We start from the raw sequence: 16,754 nt of genomic DNA on the forward strand, positions 1-16,754 counted from the left end.
ACCAGTCCACAATGAAACCCTCTGTGTGTTCCTGAGCACTTAAACTCTTGTTCATGCTCTCAAAATTCATCAGACTAACGTGTGGAGAAAAATAGAGTCCTAACAGTACACAAAAAGGATTGGGATGGGATACTCCCAGCTCCTTGCTAAATGCAATGAAGGATGCTCCCTGTGTTCAGTTTGGAGACAAACCTCTGCTACTTTGAGCATAGGACACAAGTTTGACAGTTTTCTGATTCCATTTTGATTGACTGCCTGAAAATATCGTAGCACTGCCTGTGGCAGGGGGGTTGGAGCTCTCTGATCCTTGGGGTCCCTTCCAACCCAGACCATTCTATGATTCTATGACAAGTTAGCACGTATCAGTGGAGCATTTTCTACACTCAGGAGTCTCTCTCCAATGTACTGAAAGATTAAGCTCAGTAGTGACCTGTGTTCTGCACCCTGTTTTGTAGCACCACACTATCCACCTGGATATCAAAACAAATCCCAGTTCTCTAAGCAGATGAGCCAAGCACTGCAGTCTCACTCTGCCCCACAGATTATCATACATCCAGTGCATCATACATACTGTGAATTCAGCTAATTAACTTTCAGAAGCATTTTTACTACCTGTTGCTTTGAAGAAAAACACATTCCACAGCCACACTTCATGCCAAAAGGAATTTATAGTTACTTCATTGAACCACTCTGCTTCCTTGACTACTGCATTTTAATTTGACACTTACTTAAAGACTTCTCTAGCTGCCAAGACAGGGATCTTCAGTTGTGTGCTCTGTCTTTGTAAAAACACAGAATCCCCACAAACTTACTTAGTGCCAAAGCCCAACAAAACACAAGTAATTTTCCAAGCTCTTAGCAAAAAAAACATCACACAGAGGAATCTGGAAATCATGTTTTAACATCTCAAAAACCTGACAGCCAACTCAGGAACAAGAGAATTACACGAGTTAGGCCCAGTGAACAAAGCAGAGGCTTCACCTAGAAGCATTTCCCCTGCTCTGTAAAAAGCCTGTGAGCCAGGGCTGGTTAGAACCAAACACATTCCATAGCCAATACCTTGCACCAGCACACTCCACCTCAATAAACATTCAGGCCTGACCCCAAGGTATTAAACTCAGCTATTTTACACAACAGGCTCCAAACCACAGATCTGTCCTGTTGTCACTGCAGCCTCAATAGCCTCAAATACACTTTGCCTCTAAATATCTACCCTACAGCATCGTTTATGTTTCCCACATAGCCTTGCCCTGCCATTCCCAGGACTGAACATTTGAACCACTTTCCATGCCAAGGAAAAGGACCGTTGATACCTGGAAAAGGCTAAATTGAACTGAAGCTGCAACATGGGGTCAAAGAATGGCATCAAACAAGCGTAACATGCTTTGGCATATCCCCACTGCCTTGGAAAAGAAACCTGGAGAGGTTCACAGCCTAATACAGCATAAAGCTTCTGTGATTTGGGCGCATTGGTGAGAGCAGTAGAATGGTCTGGGTTGGAAGGGACCCCAAGGATCACAGAGCTCCAACCCCCTGCCACAGGCAGGGACACCAACCTCCAGGCCTGGAGCTACACAAGGGTGACCAGGGCCCCAGCCAACCTGGCCTTGAACACCCCCAGGGATGGGGCACCCACCCCCTCTCTGGGCAGCCTGGTCCAGCCCCTCACCACTCTCTCTGCAAAGAACTTCCCCCTAATATCTCATCTCACCCTTCCCTCCTCCAGCTTCACTCCATCCCCCTTGTCCTGCCAGTCTCTCCCCTTTAACAAGCTGATTCCCCTCCTGTTCCTCTGCTCCCTTCAGGGACTGGGAGGCTGCAATGAGGTCCCCCCACAGCCTTCTCTTCTCCAGGCTGACCCAGCCCAAGACCTCCTTTTGGAAAGCTGTTGTGTTTCAGCGTCTTTCCAGATCACCCCCAGAGATCGGGTCAGGAAACGCATCATCAGGACCCTAATATCACACCCGGCACCTGAGAGCTTCACCCCGCTCTGCTTCTGTAGACAAGCAGCGCCCAACTCTGACCCAACGAGCCCCTCTTCGGGTACTACCCCGCCTCGCTCGGCACTAGGAAAGCGAGCGCTGTGCCGGCCGCAGCACAGAGGAACCCGCACATCCATCGATCCCTGCCCGGGCTCTTTGTCCGAGCCCCACGGGCCCGCCCGCGGCCGCTGCTCCGGGTTTGGCGGGAACCCGGGAGGCGGCGCACGCCGAGCCCGGCTCCCCCGGCACGGCCGGGCGGGACTCTCCCGGCCCCGGGGACAACTTTTCCTCAGCTCCGCCGAGCTCGGGCACCAAGGACTCTGCCGGTGGCAAGGCCGGCGAGCCCGACCCTCCTCAAGGCCCCGCCGCGGAGCGAGGTCACGCCCCGCACCGGCCCCGCCGGTGGAACGAGACGTTCCTCCCCGGACCTGTTCCACCCGCTCGCCGGCCGGGCCCCGCAGGCGCCTCTCAGCCCCATCCCTCCCTCCGGAGGGCCCCGCGGGGCTTTTCCCCAGGCCCGACCCCGCTCACAGCCCGCCGGGCAAAGCCCAGCAGACCCCCGGGCTGCCGCCACGCCGGAGCCCGCGCCAAGGGAGCGGCGTCAGAGCTCGGCCCGGCCCCGCCCCGGCACGGCGCCGCCCTGCCCGCCGATGCCCGCAGGGAGCCGCGCCGCACGTCGCAGCGGTGCTGCCGCCGGGCCCCCGTTACCTGCGGGTGCGAGTCCGGGCCCGGGCGGGGCGGGACGGGCTGGCTGCCCCGTCAGGCCGCGGAGCGACTCCCCGGCCCTCGTAACGCTGGGGCCCCGCGGCGCGCCTCGCACATGCGCCCTTCCAGCTGTGCGACGCGCCTCCTCCCGCTCCCCGCCCCCAGCCTGCCCGGCCGGCTGCGGGGGCCCGCCCGGCTCGCCGTGCGCCCGTGGGCCTTCGCCGCCAGACCGCAGCGCGGGGAGGGGGCGGCAGCGCGGGGAGGGGGCGGCAGCGCGGCGTGAAGCGGAGCGACTTGCGAGCTCCGACCCGGGGTTTCGCCCCGAGGTGGCGGCGCCGGACGCGGCTTTGCCCTGAAGGGCCCCAGGCGCCGCCGGGAGACGTCAGGCGCTGTACGGAGCTGGGCCCGGCCCTGCGCTCCCGGTCTCCAGAGTCCCTTCTGAGAGCCAGCCCTGGGGACAGTGGGGTGGTGAGCACAGCATCCGGAGAAGGGCAGCCAGGCTGGGGAAGTTGTAGTGAGGCAGCTTCTGAATTACAGCTCAGGATGAGCTGGGCTCCTCAGCATCAGAAGGACGTTGAGGTCCTGGAGCGAGTCCAGAGAAGGGCAACCAGGCTGTGGAAGGGGCTGGAGGGCAAATCCTCTGAGGAGCAGCTGAGGGAGCTGGGGGTGTTCAGCCTGGAGAAGAGGAGGCTGAGGGGAGACCTTCTCCCCACCTCCACTGCCCTGCCAGGAGGGTGCAGAGAGGTGGGGGATGGTCTCTTCAGCCAAGGGACAGGAGATGGGACAAGGGGCAATGGGCTCAAGCTGCCCCAGGGCAGGGTCAGAGCAGATGGGAGGGAAAAGTTCTTCCCTGGCAGAGTTGTGGGGCTGTGGCACAGGCTGCCCAGGGAGGGGCTGAGTCACCTTCCCTGGGTGTTTAAAAAAAGGGGAGATGAGGTGCTCAGGGATGTGGGGTAGGAGCAGACAGGTATGGTTGGACTCAGCTCTGGATCTTTTGATCTCAAAGGTCTTTTCGAACCCTGGGGGTTCTGTGGTTCCCTAGCTGACAGCTGCCAGGGGTGCTGTGGCATTGGTAGGCTACAGGAGGACACTACAGTGGCTTTCCAGATGTCTTTACAAGGGGTGGTGTGGCATTGGAGTGTGCACAACAATACTTGGGGCAAATCGTGTGCTGGTGGCTGTTACTGTGGCCAGGCATCACATCAAGGGAGCAGAAGCTCACAGGATGATGCTATAATGCTGGATTCTGCACCTGGGAAGGGGCAACCCAGGCTGCACACCCAGCCTGGGGTATGAGGCACTGGAGGCCAGCCAAGCTGAGAGGGATTTGCAGGTCAACGGCTGGTTACCCATGAGCCAGGAGGGCCCGCTGTATCCTGGGGGGCATCAAGCACGGCATGGCCAGACAGAGGGGATTGTCCCACTCCACACTGTGCTGGGACAGCCTTACCTTGAGTTCTGGGTGCAGTTTTGGGCACCACAGGACAAGAGAGACATAAAAATACTGGAGAGTGTCCAGAGAAGGGCAGTGAGGATGGGGAAGGATCTGGAGGGGAAGGCTTATGAGGAGAGGCTCAAGTCCCTCAGTTTGTTCAGCCTGGAGAAGAGGAGGCTGAGGGGAGACCTCATGGGGTCTGTGGCTTCCTGACAAGGGGAGCGAAGGGGCAGCACTGATCTCTCTCCTCTCTGTGGGGACCAGGGACAGAACCCGAGGGGATGGTGTGAAGCTGCACCAGGGGAGGTTCAGGCTGGGTGTCAGGAATAGGTTCTGTACTGAGAGGGGTGTCAGGCAGTGGCACAGGCTCTGCAGGGACGGGGTCACAGCCCTGAGCTGGGCTGAGGGCAAGAAGTGTCTGGATGATGCCCTCAGACCCAGGCTCTGACTTGGCTGGGGCTGTGTGGAGCCTGTGGAACTCGATGGGCCTCAGGGGTCCCAACTCAGGAGATTCTGTGATTCTCAGGTTCTGCAGGACAGCTGGCTGGCCGTGCACAAGAAGCCTTAAAGGTAAAGACAGCGGTTTTGAGGAGGTAGAACATGGAGCCAGTGGAGAGACCAAAAGAGAGTGTACAAACCACAGCGCTATGGCAGAGCTGTGAGGCTCTACAGAGGTAGCATTTTAGGGGTTTTTTTCTAGAAATAAATATTACTTGGGAGATGGAGGTTAAGAACAGATGAGTTTTAAGTCTCTAGCTTTTCAATCCTTAAAAGCCCTCAGCAGTAGGGATAGGGCAATCTATTGACCACTTACCAGATGCAATACAAAGGAATAACGTAGGAGTACAGCTACCTTGTCAGTAAAGCTCTTTGGAGTAAAACATCCTTTTAAAATACCTGTGTATATCAAAGCCAGTCTGCAGCACACAACATCACTTTGGAAAGAATAACCAAGCTATTTATCAGTGTATTTACTAAACATTCATGCTAAATTTATGCTTATGGAATGTAATGTATAATTAAATACTAATTTCCCTGAAGCTATTCATTAGCAGTACCTCATTATGGTGACATATGGCATTAATTAAAGGCAAAGCAGAAGTGCTCCCCAGTATTCTCCAAAGGTTTACCTGAACGTAGCATTAAAGAAAATAAGGTTTTCTAACAAACAGCAGCGCTCCCATCTGCAGCAATCACTGCTGGGATTGTAAAGGCACAGGAAGATTTGTCCAAATAATGAGAAAGGCACGTGGCAGCTCGTTGGGAGGCTGCTCTGATAGCTGGTAAATAAATTCCTATTTTATTTGTAAAACTGCTTATGGTTTCTTTAGTCACAGCCACACGAATAGTCACCAACTCTCTTCTACTTCTTTATGGGCAGCTCCTCAGTGCAGATTGTTTAAGGATTTACTGGCTGTGCTTTTGCAGATACGTATGGGATCAGCTGGGTTTTTTTCAAGTGAAAGTTAATCATTACAAGGACAACTAATACCACTTTGCCAGCCTGCTGTGCTTACCAGGAGGGGAAAAACCCAAACACATCGCTCTCCTTTGCACCCTCGGCCTTTTGGGGTTTTAAATGGAAGCAACTGTCAGTTATTATTTTACAGGAGAAAAAGAAAGATGATAAAAACAGAAAGAGCAGAAAGAAGGGACACCCCGTGCCAGGCAGAGCCCCACCAAGCAGCTTTGGGCGCCGCGCAGCTCCAGGCGGTTCCCACTGGCGCTGCTGCGCCCTGACCGCGTCCCAGCGCGCACACGGCACCCCCGAGTGCTGTGGGCGACTGCGTGACGGCGGGAGGCTTTGGGGTTTCTTTTAAACACCGCTGTACCTCGCCTGCCTTTGTTTCAGAGCCGCCCGCTCTCCCGATGTCCTTTAGAAACGGCACCTCCCGGGGTGCCGCGGTGTGAGACCCCTCTCCGGCCGCCCGAACCCCGCTGCGTCCGGGGGGCGCACGGACACTGGTGAAGCGCTTGTCCCGGCCCCAGGCTTTCCGAAGGATGCCGGCTCCGTGCCGCTCAGCCCCGCGGGGCTCCGGGAGCCGACCGCTGCTCTGCCCCCGCCCCGGGCCCCGCCGAGCTCCGCTCCGCCCCGCGGTTCCTCTCGGCGCGGTACCGCCGGTGTGCCCGCGGTCTCTCTCCGCCGCTGCTGCTCTGCCCGACCTCCCCCCCGCGCTGCCGGCAGCTGATTCCCGGCCCCGCGGGCATCCGGGCGCGCCCCGTTCCCCCGGGGACCGGCGCCGCGCTCGGCTGCAGCTGCGCGCAGGCGGCAACGTGCCGTCCCCCCTCCCCGCCAAGGCTCCGCCGCATCCTCCCCGCGGCCGCGGAGGGGCTCGGCGACCGGCGGCATGTCTGCCGTGCGCAGGAAGCCAAGGGACGAGTACCAGGCGGTGGGCCCGGCCGGCAGCGGTACCCGCAGAGAGAGGCAGCGCTTCGTGGACAAGAACGGGCGCTGCAACGTGCAACACGGGAATTTGGGCGGCGAGAGCAGCCGCTACCTCTCCGACCTCTTCACCACGCTGGTGGACCTCAAGTGGCGCTGGAACCTGCTCATCTTCCTGCTGACCTACACGGTGGCGTGGTTGGTGATGGCTTCCATGTGGTGGGGCATCGCCTACCTGCGGGGTGACCTGCACCGGGCACGGGACAACACCTACAGCCCATGCGTGGCCAACGTGTACAACTTCCCCTCCGCCTTCCTCTTCTTCATAGAGACCGAGGCCACCATTGGCTACGGGCACCGGTACATTACAGAGCGCTGCCCCGAGGGCATCGTGCTTTTCCTCTTCCAGTCCCTGCTGGGCTCCATTGTCGATGCGTTCCTCATCGGCTGCATGTTCATCAAGATGTCCCAGCCCAAGAAGAGAGCTGAGACCCTCATGTTCAGCCGTGCCGCCGTCATCTCGCAGCGGGATGGCAAGCTCTGCCTCATGTTCCGCGTCGGCAACCTCCGCAACAGCCACATGGTGTCTGCCCAGATCCGCTGCAAGCTGATCAAGGTGAGGCCGGGTGTGCCAGCGCGTGGGACGGGGCGCTGGGGTTGTGGTGGGCAAGCTGGGTGTGGGTAAGGATGAGCCCATAGTGTGGGTAGTGTGGGGTTTCCACTGTGGCTGCTGCCCTGTCGCTTGGCATGTGGGTGAGAGGATGGAGCTCAGGGGGTATGAAGGGCTTCAGAAAAAAAACCCATAGTGGGAGCCATGAAAGAGCCAAGCAGGTGTAGGACAAAAGACAGTCTCATAGAGAGCTCCTAGGGGCATCCCAGTGGATTGTGAGGCTGGCGGGAAGCCCGTTTGGTCAGGAAGGATGGATGGATGTATCAGAGTACTGGCTAGCCCCAGGGAGGGATGCTAGGGCATGCCCCTTAGCAGGTGGTGGCTGGGAATAAGGAATTAATTATACCTGCTTTGTGGTGACATTACATTAGGACAAAGATCAACCCTGACCTCCTCTTCCCCTCAGGGAAACTCAGGGAGCTTTATCTTGCAGTCGTGGTTCCAGCCAGCAGCCTGCCAGCGTTTCAGAGAGGCTGTCCAAGTGCTGTAGCAGAAAGGCCCTTTGGTTGTCACCAGTAGCTATTAATCACTGACCATGGTTAGTGTAATTCAGGAAGCAAGGAAGCTGCAATTCAAAGGAGACAGTAACCATAAGAATAATACATCCTCAGGAGACAGTAGAGTTTGGTGAGCACGGAAGGATGGAGGAGACAGGCTGCCCAGGGAGGGGGTTGAGTCACCTTCCCTGGATGTGTTCAAAAAAAGGGTTGATGGGGTACTTAAGGATCTGGTTTAGCATAGGATGGGAATGATGATCTTCAAAGGTCTCTTCCAACCTTGTGATTCTGAGACATGGGGCTGGAGTAGAATGGAAGGAAAACATGCACGCAGCGTGCTGAGATGGAGCAACACAGCAGCCACAGCAGCTGCGTCTTGCCATGGGAGCTTGCTTTGTGGAGCTTGCTCTGTGGGGAGCATCAGAAGCTGGGTCACAGCAGTGACAGTGATTTCAGATGATCATATTTGAATGCTCTCTGTGGTAATCCTCTCTGTGGAGCAGCTGTTTGGCCCTTTTAATCACCCGCAGAAACCAGCACCCTGCAGCAGAGGATGGGACAGTGGGAGGTGCAGGAGGCTTGAATGAGCTGTTCATTTCTCCCATCCCAGAATACCAATTAAAATGAAGAATCTGCTATGATTCAAAAGGAGGTTGGATATATATATATTTATATATATATATCCACATACACACACATATATGGGAACAAGCTGTCTGGAGTTACAATGCACTGATTTTCATAGGAATCAGCCACCTAAATGATGATCCTGGGCTCCATCAGCAGAGGGGTGGCCAGCAGGGATAGGGAGGTGATTATCCTTCTCTGCCCTTGGGAGGCCCCAGCTGGAGTCCTGTGTCCAGAGCTGGGGCCCCAGGACAAGAAAGATGTGGGACTGGTGGAGAGGGGTCAGAGGAGCCATGGAGATGATCAGAGGGCTGGAGCAGCTCCCCTGAGGAGAGAGGCTGAGGGAGCTGGGCTGGGTCAGCCTGGAGAAGAGAAGACTGTGGGGGGACCTCATTGCAGCCTCCCAGTCCCTGAAGGGAGCAGAGGAACAGGAGGGGAATCAGCTTGTTAAAGGGCAGAGACTGGCAGGACAAGGGGGATGGAGTGAAGCTGAAGGAGGGAAGGGTTGGATGAGATATTAGGGGGAAGTTCTTTGCAGAGAGAGTGGTGAGGGGCTGGAACAGGCTGCCCAGAGAAGGGGTGGGTGCCCCATCCCTGGGGGTGTTCAAGGCCAGGTTGGCTGGGGCCCTGGGCAACCTTGTGTAGCTCCAGGCCTGGAGGTTGGTGTCCCTGCCTGTGGCAGGGGGGTTGGAGCTCTGTGATCCTTGGGGTCCCTTCCAATCCATGCCATTCTATGATTCTATGATTAAAAAATAGTAGAAAGCCTCCTACAAAGTATTGAACTCTGTCCATCATGCAAACTGGGATGTGACTCAAGGTGGTATTAAAGCAGTGTCACAGTCCTTTTACACTCCCAGCATTTCGCTATGAACTTGTTTTGAAATAAGCCACTAACTGTCGCCCTTTCTGCTCATGATTCTGTTGCTACACAAAGCTGGTATGCAGATGATCAGGACAGGAAACACCTGGCTATTTGATGGACCTTCTTGACCAATTCATCTTATGATAGCTGTTTCATAGGCTAGACAGTAAATCAGCAAGTCATACTGATTTCCTTCGAACGATCATCATGCCCGTGACCGGCTGCTGTGGGACCTTTGGCCAATGTAAGCTGCACACAGAGGAAGGTTTAAAAGTGAATGTTTGTGTACCAGCTGTCTCCTCCATCCTCATTGTAAGGTGTGGTATCAGTTCCCATGTCTTTCTGTAAATCCTCATCAGTGCATTGAGGTGCCCCTTGAACCGGACACAGCGTTGCAGGGTTGGATGGGGCAGCCTGGGCTGGTGGAGGGTGTCTCTGGCCATGGCAGGAGTTTGGAACTAGATGGGATTTGAGGTCACAGAGTCACAGAACATTAGGAGTTGGAAGGGACTTTGAAAGATCACCCAGTCCAGCCCCCTGCCAGAGCAGGATCACCCAGACTAAATCCCACAGGGATGTGTCCAGGTGGGTGTGAATGTCTCTAGAGGAGGAGACTCCCCAACCTCTCTGGGCAGTCTGTCCCAGGGCTCTGCCACCCTCACAGGGAAAATGTTTCTCCTTATATTCCCATGGAACTCCCTCTGCTCCAGCTGCACCCGCTGCCCCTTGTCCTGTCGCTGCCATCGCTGAGAAGCCTAAATTCCCTTCTAACTCAAACCAGTCTATGGTTCCACCAGTCACAGCCTCCTGACACATGGGGCAGCACGTCCATTTCTATCATCTGCTTTGAAGCAGCTTCCCCAGCCCAGAATTCACCTGCTGTTTATCTTCAGCAAGTTCTGCCTTTTTGTGACGTGCTCCTTCCACTGTGCTTCATGCACTGCTGTTGACAGCTGATCCTGCTGTGCTTCTCCTGCACCCGGTTAGATAGCTAGAATTCTTTTAAACTTGTGTCACAGTGAAAGAATGGGAGGAAATACAACTCACTGTACTGGAGATACATTTAGTAGTGAATGTAGGGTGAAACATGGGACTAGTGGAGCACCAAGGATTTACGTTTGTAAAGAAAGCACAGCAATCTAAGTGTCTGAATGGCATCTACTGAAGTGGTGATACATCCCCTAGGATATTTTGTAGGTTACAGGGTTGCCATCATGCTGTTCTGGCTTTTTTTTTTTGGTCCAGGGGGCTGCCCAACAGCACGGTGTAATCACAGACTCACAGGGGTTGGAAGGGACCTCCAGAGCTCATCAGGTCCAACCCCCTGCCAAAGCAGCTCCCTAGGACAGGTCACACAGGTCGGTGTCCAGACGGGGCTGGAATCTCTCCAGAGAAAGAGACTCCACACCCCCTGGGCAGCCTGTCCCAGGGCTCCCTCACCCTTACTGGGGAAAAGTTCTTCCCCATGTTGGTATGGAACTCCCTGTGCTCCAACTTGCAGCCATTGCCCCTTGTCCTGTCCCCACAGACACTGAAAAGGGGCTGCCCATGTCCCCCTGCACCCCATCCTTCAGATATTGATAAACAGTCATAATGACCCCCTTAGTCTTCTTCTCTCCAGGCTGAACAGCCCCAGCTCACTCAGCCTTTCCTCACAGGGGAGATGCTCCAGGCCCTTCAGCATCTCTGTCCCTCCTCTGGACTCTCTCCAGGAGATGCCTGTCTGTTTGATCCCAGGGAGCCCAGAACTGGACACAACACTCCAGTAATGATGTAATGGAAAAGTCTGGCACCCTTTTTGGACTAAACTGTGGAGAGTTTGGAAGACAGTGACAAGACTAACTGTGCATGTTTCAGCAAAAGCTTTTCCAGATACCTGGGACACTCTAATTTACATTGAGTGCTTTAGAAGCAGGAAGAAGCAAACTCTTGGGGTAAAAAAAATTGTAAAGAAGCTGAAAATGTGCAGTTCCAGGTCTTGGCTATTTCAGTATCACAGCAAATTGTGGTTTTCTGCTTCTTAATTCCTAGACCTCACTAGTATGCCTGAGTGATCTGGTGACAGCAGCAGCAACCACCATCCAGCATATGGGGATCAGCATTGGGGTTTGGTTTGCTTTGGTTTTGGGTTTAATTAGTTGCACCACCTGGTTTTATCTTCTCTTGATGGAACTACGTATGATAAACATGACAATGTTGCCGGGTAAAGTGGTCTGGAAAGTGTTTCAGCTGGTAAGGTAGGATATTTTGATTCAGAAAGCTGAGGAATGTAGAATCATAGAATCCCAGCCTGGTCTGGGTTGGAAAGGACCCCAAGGATCACAGAGCTCCAACCCCCTGCCACAGGCAGGGCCACCACCCTGTGGTCGTGTGCCCTTGTTGAAGCATGTATTAATCTGTGGAATTTATTTGGCTCTGTCTTAGGAAAGTGATAAAAATTAAGGAGTCAGAAGCATGCCTTCCAAACTACTGCTGGCACTGCAGAGTCCTCTGCCCTGTTCTGTGAGCCTTTGAGTAATGCTCTATATCTGCAACAACACTCACTGGCAAGGATGATGTGTTAGGTGTAGCTATTAAGCTATCTTCATTCAGGCTGATTTCTATTTAACAAATAAATTTCTTTTAAAAATTCTATATCCACCAGTCCTGTGTGTGAGACACCAAAGGCCTCAAACCCAGCCTTTCGCTTTCTCCCAGATCACCTTTAATTGTCCTTGCTGGATTTCTTTACTATTACACTGCTCCTCTTCCACAGAGAAACATGGTTTGTAGAGGAAACAGTCTCCATAATTGTCTCTGATAAAACTCTGGGAATGTTTGGGCAGAGCAGCTGGAGAGCTGCCTGGCAGAGAGGGGCCTGGGGGTGTTGGGCACCAGCCAGCAGTGTGCCCGGGTGGCCAAGAAGGCCCAGGGCACCCTGGCCTGGAGTACTCAGCGCTGGTGAGGCCTCACCCTGAGCGCTGCGTCCAGCTTGGGGCCCCTGGCTACAGAAGAGACCCGGAGGTGCTGGAGTGTGTCCAGAGAAGGGTGATGATGTGGTGAGGGGATTGGGGAAGAAATGTCCTGAGGAGCTGCTGAGGGACCTGGGCTTGTTTAGCCTGGAGAAGAGGAGGTGGAGGGAACACCTAACGGCTCTCTCCAGCTCCCTGGAAGGAGGGTGTGGAGAGGTGAGAACTGACCTGTTCTCCCTAGTGACAAGTGATGGGACAAGAGGAAACGGTGCCAAGTTGTGCCAGGGGAGGGTTAGATTGGATGTTGGGAAAACCTTCTTCCCAGAGAGGGCTGTCAGGCCTTGGAACTGCCCAGGGAGGTGGTGGAGTCTCCATCCCCGGAGGGATTTAAAAGCCAGTTGGATGTGGTGCTGAGGGACACGGCGTAGTGGTGGGTGGCAGGTTGGGGTGGTGGTTGGACTTGATGTTCTTTCCCATCTGAGATGGTTCCAGGATTCTGTGATTCTATGAACATTTGCAGTTGAGATGTTGCTCTGTTCAGCTCACATCAACCCTTGTGACCTCAGATCAGAGATCATTCCTTGCCCACCCATCTGCGTCCTCGCTGGAAGAGCAGTAGCCAGGCAACCACCGCGGTGGCGTAGCCTGCAGCTTGGTTCTGCAGGTTCCCTGGGGAAAAGAGGGGATGTGTTTGCAGTAGTTTGATTACACCTTTGCTGTAGCAGAGCCCCACGATCGCTACGCAGTGGGTTTGATCACTTTTATTTTACACCACTGGCTTTTACCTTACAAAACCCACTCTGTGAGCACGCTTGAACAACCCATCAGCTGGTATCTTCCCTGTCTGCAGCAGTAGCAGAGAAACTCACTCCTGTGCAAGGGAGAACTTGGTTATTTAGAGAGGATTTCTTTATTTTTTTTAAATCTTTTCCTCCACAGAAAAAGAGACACATAGCATGAAACTGGAATAATTTAATATTTAATAAGGAGCTGTACTCTACCAGCTACCTAACTGGTTATGTACTCACTGGTAAATACTGGGTAATTAAAAATTCAGGATTTTTAAGATGCAGGTGAAGCAGACAGACAGTCTGAAGGTACAGTAGTTTCTTAGGGATTTATCTATACATTTTTAAATGCACAAACTTTCTTAAAAGAATACCAATCAGATCTGAGTCACTGGTAAAACTGCTAGTTTTTAGCTCTCAGCACTAATGGACAGGGTTTCCAAGCAACAGAACCAATACATTTGTCAATACCAATGTGACACTGTTAAAACTACTTAATAACTACAGAATAATGTATCATTTATAATCAGCAGTTGGCTTCTTAAAAAGTTAAGTGCTTTCTAATCCAGCAGTAAGGAGAAAGGATTTTAAATGGGTTCTGCTAAGCTTCAGAATTTAATGGTAATTTCCATTAAAGCAATCAGCTGAGGTAATTTGGGGGGACACTCTGGGATGGGGGGAAGCTCTGATATCAGTGTTTTCACTGATTTGAAATGACATGAATAAAAACAGGAGATGACACTAAGCTGGGAGGAAGAGTTGATCTGCCTGAGGGTAGGGAGGCTCTTCAGAGGGATCTGAACAGGCTGGACCGATGGGCTGAGCCCAACGGGATGAGGTGGAACAAGGCCAAGGGCAGAGTGCTGCACATGGGACACAACAACCCCCTGCAGCGCTACAGGCTGGGGGAGACTGGCTGGAGAGCTGTCAGGCAGAGAAGGACCTGGGGTGTTGGGTGGCTGCAGGCTGAGTATGAGCCAGCAGTGTGCCCAGGTGGGCAGGAAGGCCAATGGCATCCTGGCTTGTGTCAGACATAGTGTGGCCAGTAGGGCTGGGGAGGGGATTGTGCCCCTGGACTGGGCACTGGTGAGGCTGCAGCTCGAGTGCTGGGTCCAGTTCTGGGCTCCTCAGCATCAGAAGGACATTGAGGTCCTGGAGCGAGTCCAGAGAAGGGCAACCAGGCTGGGGAAGGGGCTGGAGGGCAAATCCTCCGAGGAGCAGCTGAGGGAGCTGGGGGTGTTGAGCCTGGAGAAGAGGAGGCTGAGGGGAGACCTTCTCCCCACCTCCCCTGCCCTGCCCTGCCAGGAGGGTGCAGAGAGGTGGGGGATGGTCTCTTCAGTCAGGGGACAGGAGATGGGACAAGGGGCAATGGGCTCAAGCTGCCCCAGGGCAGGGTCAGAGCAGATGGGAGGGAAAAGTTCTTCCCTGGAAGAGTTGTGGGGCTGTGGCACTGGCTGCCCAGGGAGGGGCTGAGTCACCTTCCCTGGGTGTGTTTAAAAAAGGGTAGATGAGGTGCTCAGGGATCTGGTTTAGCTTAGGACAGGAATGGTTGGACTTGATGATCTTAAAGGTCTTTTCCAAATCATCTTTTCATCTTCAGTCCCGACAGACACCAGAGGGAGAATTTCTGCCACTAGACCAGTGTGAACTGGATGTTGGATTTGGAACTGGAGCTGACCAGCTGTTTTTAGTTTCCCCATTAACCATCTGCCATGAAATTAACTCCAAGAGCCCCTTTTTTTTCCTTTCACAAAGATCTCTGAGGAGTGAGCAATTTGAAATCGTGGTCATCCTTGAAGGAATCGTGGAGACTACTGGTAAGATACAGATGCTCTAAGTTTCACTCTTTATTTTCAGTCCTGCTCTGTTGAATGAGTCAGCTGTTAATCCTTTCAGGATGCTAAATCCTGGATGCTCCAAAATATCCTGCTGTATGCTAAAGAGCTTCAGTGGCCTTTACCAGCCAACAGGAGACCTCCCTTCCCCACAGGGCTCTGTATTACCAGTGCCCAAAGTGGCCAGTACACCCAAGAAGAGACTCACCCCTGTTTTAAGGACCATCACACTCTGAAAGTACATTGAATTTTAAAAAATTGCCAGTGCTGCAGAATCACTTTCAGCCTTTATGGGAATAAATTGAACACAAATCCAGATTTCTTGTACAAATACAGACTGCAGACTCACACAGATTATCAGAACAAGCAGTTATTGGCAAATCTTCCATCAGCAGAGGGGTGGCAGCAGGGATGGGGAGGGGATTGTCCCTCTCTGCTCTGCCCTTGTGAGGCCCCAGCTGGGGCCCACAATGAGGTCCCCCCACAGCCTTCTCTTCTCCAGGCTGAACCAGCCCAACTCTCTCAGCCTCTCTCCGTAGGGGAGGTGTGAGTATGTTTGGTGTGAGTCTGCAATATTCAATCCAATATTTGCACAAAACCCTACTCATTGCATTAGAGGTGCTCCACTGACTGGGGACAATCACTGCATTTTATAATCTATATATTTGTTAGCTTCCAGGCTACAGTTGATGTTAATCAGTCAGCCTTGTTTGGTTTGGTTGGGTTGGGATGGTTTGGTTTGGTTTTCAGGGTTTTTGGTTGTTTGCTTTGGTTTTGGTAGCTTTGGTTTTGTTTGGTTGGGCTTTTTGTTCCATATTCTGGTCTACTTGCTTACATCAGAATGTCCTGCTCTTTTCTCTGTGTAGGAATGACATGTCAAGCTAGGACCTCATATACAGAAGATGAAGTTCTTTGGGGTCACAGATTCCTCCCAGTGATGTCTCTGGAAGATGGCTTTTTCCGTGTTGACTATTCTCAGTTTCATGCAACATTTGAAGTCCCCACTCCTCCTCACAGTGTTAAAGAGCAAGAGGAAAACCTGGCACTGTCATCACTTCTGAACAGTCCTGTTGACCACAACACAACCAGAAGAGAACAGGTTCATCTGCTTGACTGTATGGATACTGCAGGAGAGAAAAACAAGCTCCCTTTTAAGCTCCAGAAGATCAGCTTGAGGAAGGAAGACCTTCCAAGAAGACCCCTGAGAATGAGTTCTGGTAAGACAAAGAAGACTTGCAGTACTGGAGACCTCTTGGAAATTCAAGAAATAAGCCCCATGTCTGATGATGAAGAGAGTGATGACAGGATGCAGCTGAAAGCCTTACAGATAAATGCTGAGGCTTTGACTCAGTCCACTGGTGATCTTGAGCTACAGAAGAACCCTCTGAGCACGTGCCTGGAAGAGAATTTCCCAGGAAACCCTGGAAAAAATGAACTCTGATCATCACCTCTCTTGAGAGCAGAAGAAATGGGAGCTGTTGCTGACAAACAGCATTCAAGACTGCTGACCTGAGGAGAGGTGTCTTGCAGTAAAGTCATGAGTTGGTTTTGCTGCTTTCAGGAAGAACAACCCTTGTTGTGTCATTGTTCTGTGCACATCCTGCGTCTGTAGAGCGATAGGACTCTGAGGGGCAGCAAAGTTAGAGGGTGCTGCCAAAGAGATGGCTGCCCTGATGGTGTTTATCAGCATGCTTGTCACAAATCTTCATTGTCTTCCATATGTGTGGATGCTTTCTCACAGAGTGAGGACCAGAGCCTTCGTTGCAGAGTGAGATGTTGAGAGGTGTAGCTCAAAAGGGTGTAAACCCAAACCCAGATGAAACACCATTGTGTGCAGCTCAGACCTTGGACTGTTCCTGATCCAGCAGAACACAGGAAGAGTCTGTGATGCTGCTCAGTGGTAGAGCAGTTCTCTCAGTGGCCCTGTTGGAAGGTGTCCCTCCCATGCAGCCTAGCAGCACGCATCCTCCTCTCTCAGCCATCATAACATGCCAGCCCTGTGCCCCCAGAGTCTTGTTC

The 16,754-nt window shown here is 53.1% G+C and overlaps 1 protein-coding gene across 1 annotated transcript; it reads left to right on the forward strand.

The window, feature by feature from the left end:
* Window positions 1-6,470: 6,470 nt before the first annotated feature.
* LOC311201126 (G protein-activated inward rectifier potassium channel 1-like) lies at window positions 6,471-16,176 on the forward strand (the record flags this gene model as incomplete). The annotated part of the gene is made up of 3 exons (XM_084275429.1): window positions 6,471-7,121; window positions 14,501-14,717; window positions 15,602-16,176. 3 exons carry the CDS (start codon window positions 6,471-6,473, stop codon window positions 16,174-16,176), a joined length of 1,443 nt encoding a protein of 480 aa, XP_084131555.1.
* Window positions 16,177-16,754: the final 578 nt, after the last annotated feature.

This window comes from Gallinula chloropus (assembly GCF_964237585.1).
Source record: "Gallinula chloropus genome assembly, chromosome: 26".
NCBI lineage: Eukaryota > Metazoa > Chordata > Aves > Gruiformes > Rallidae > Gallinula > Gallinula chloropus.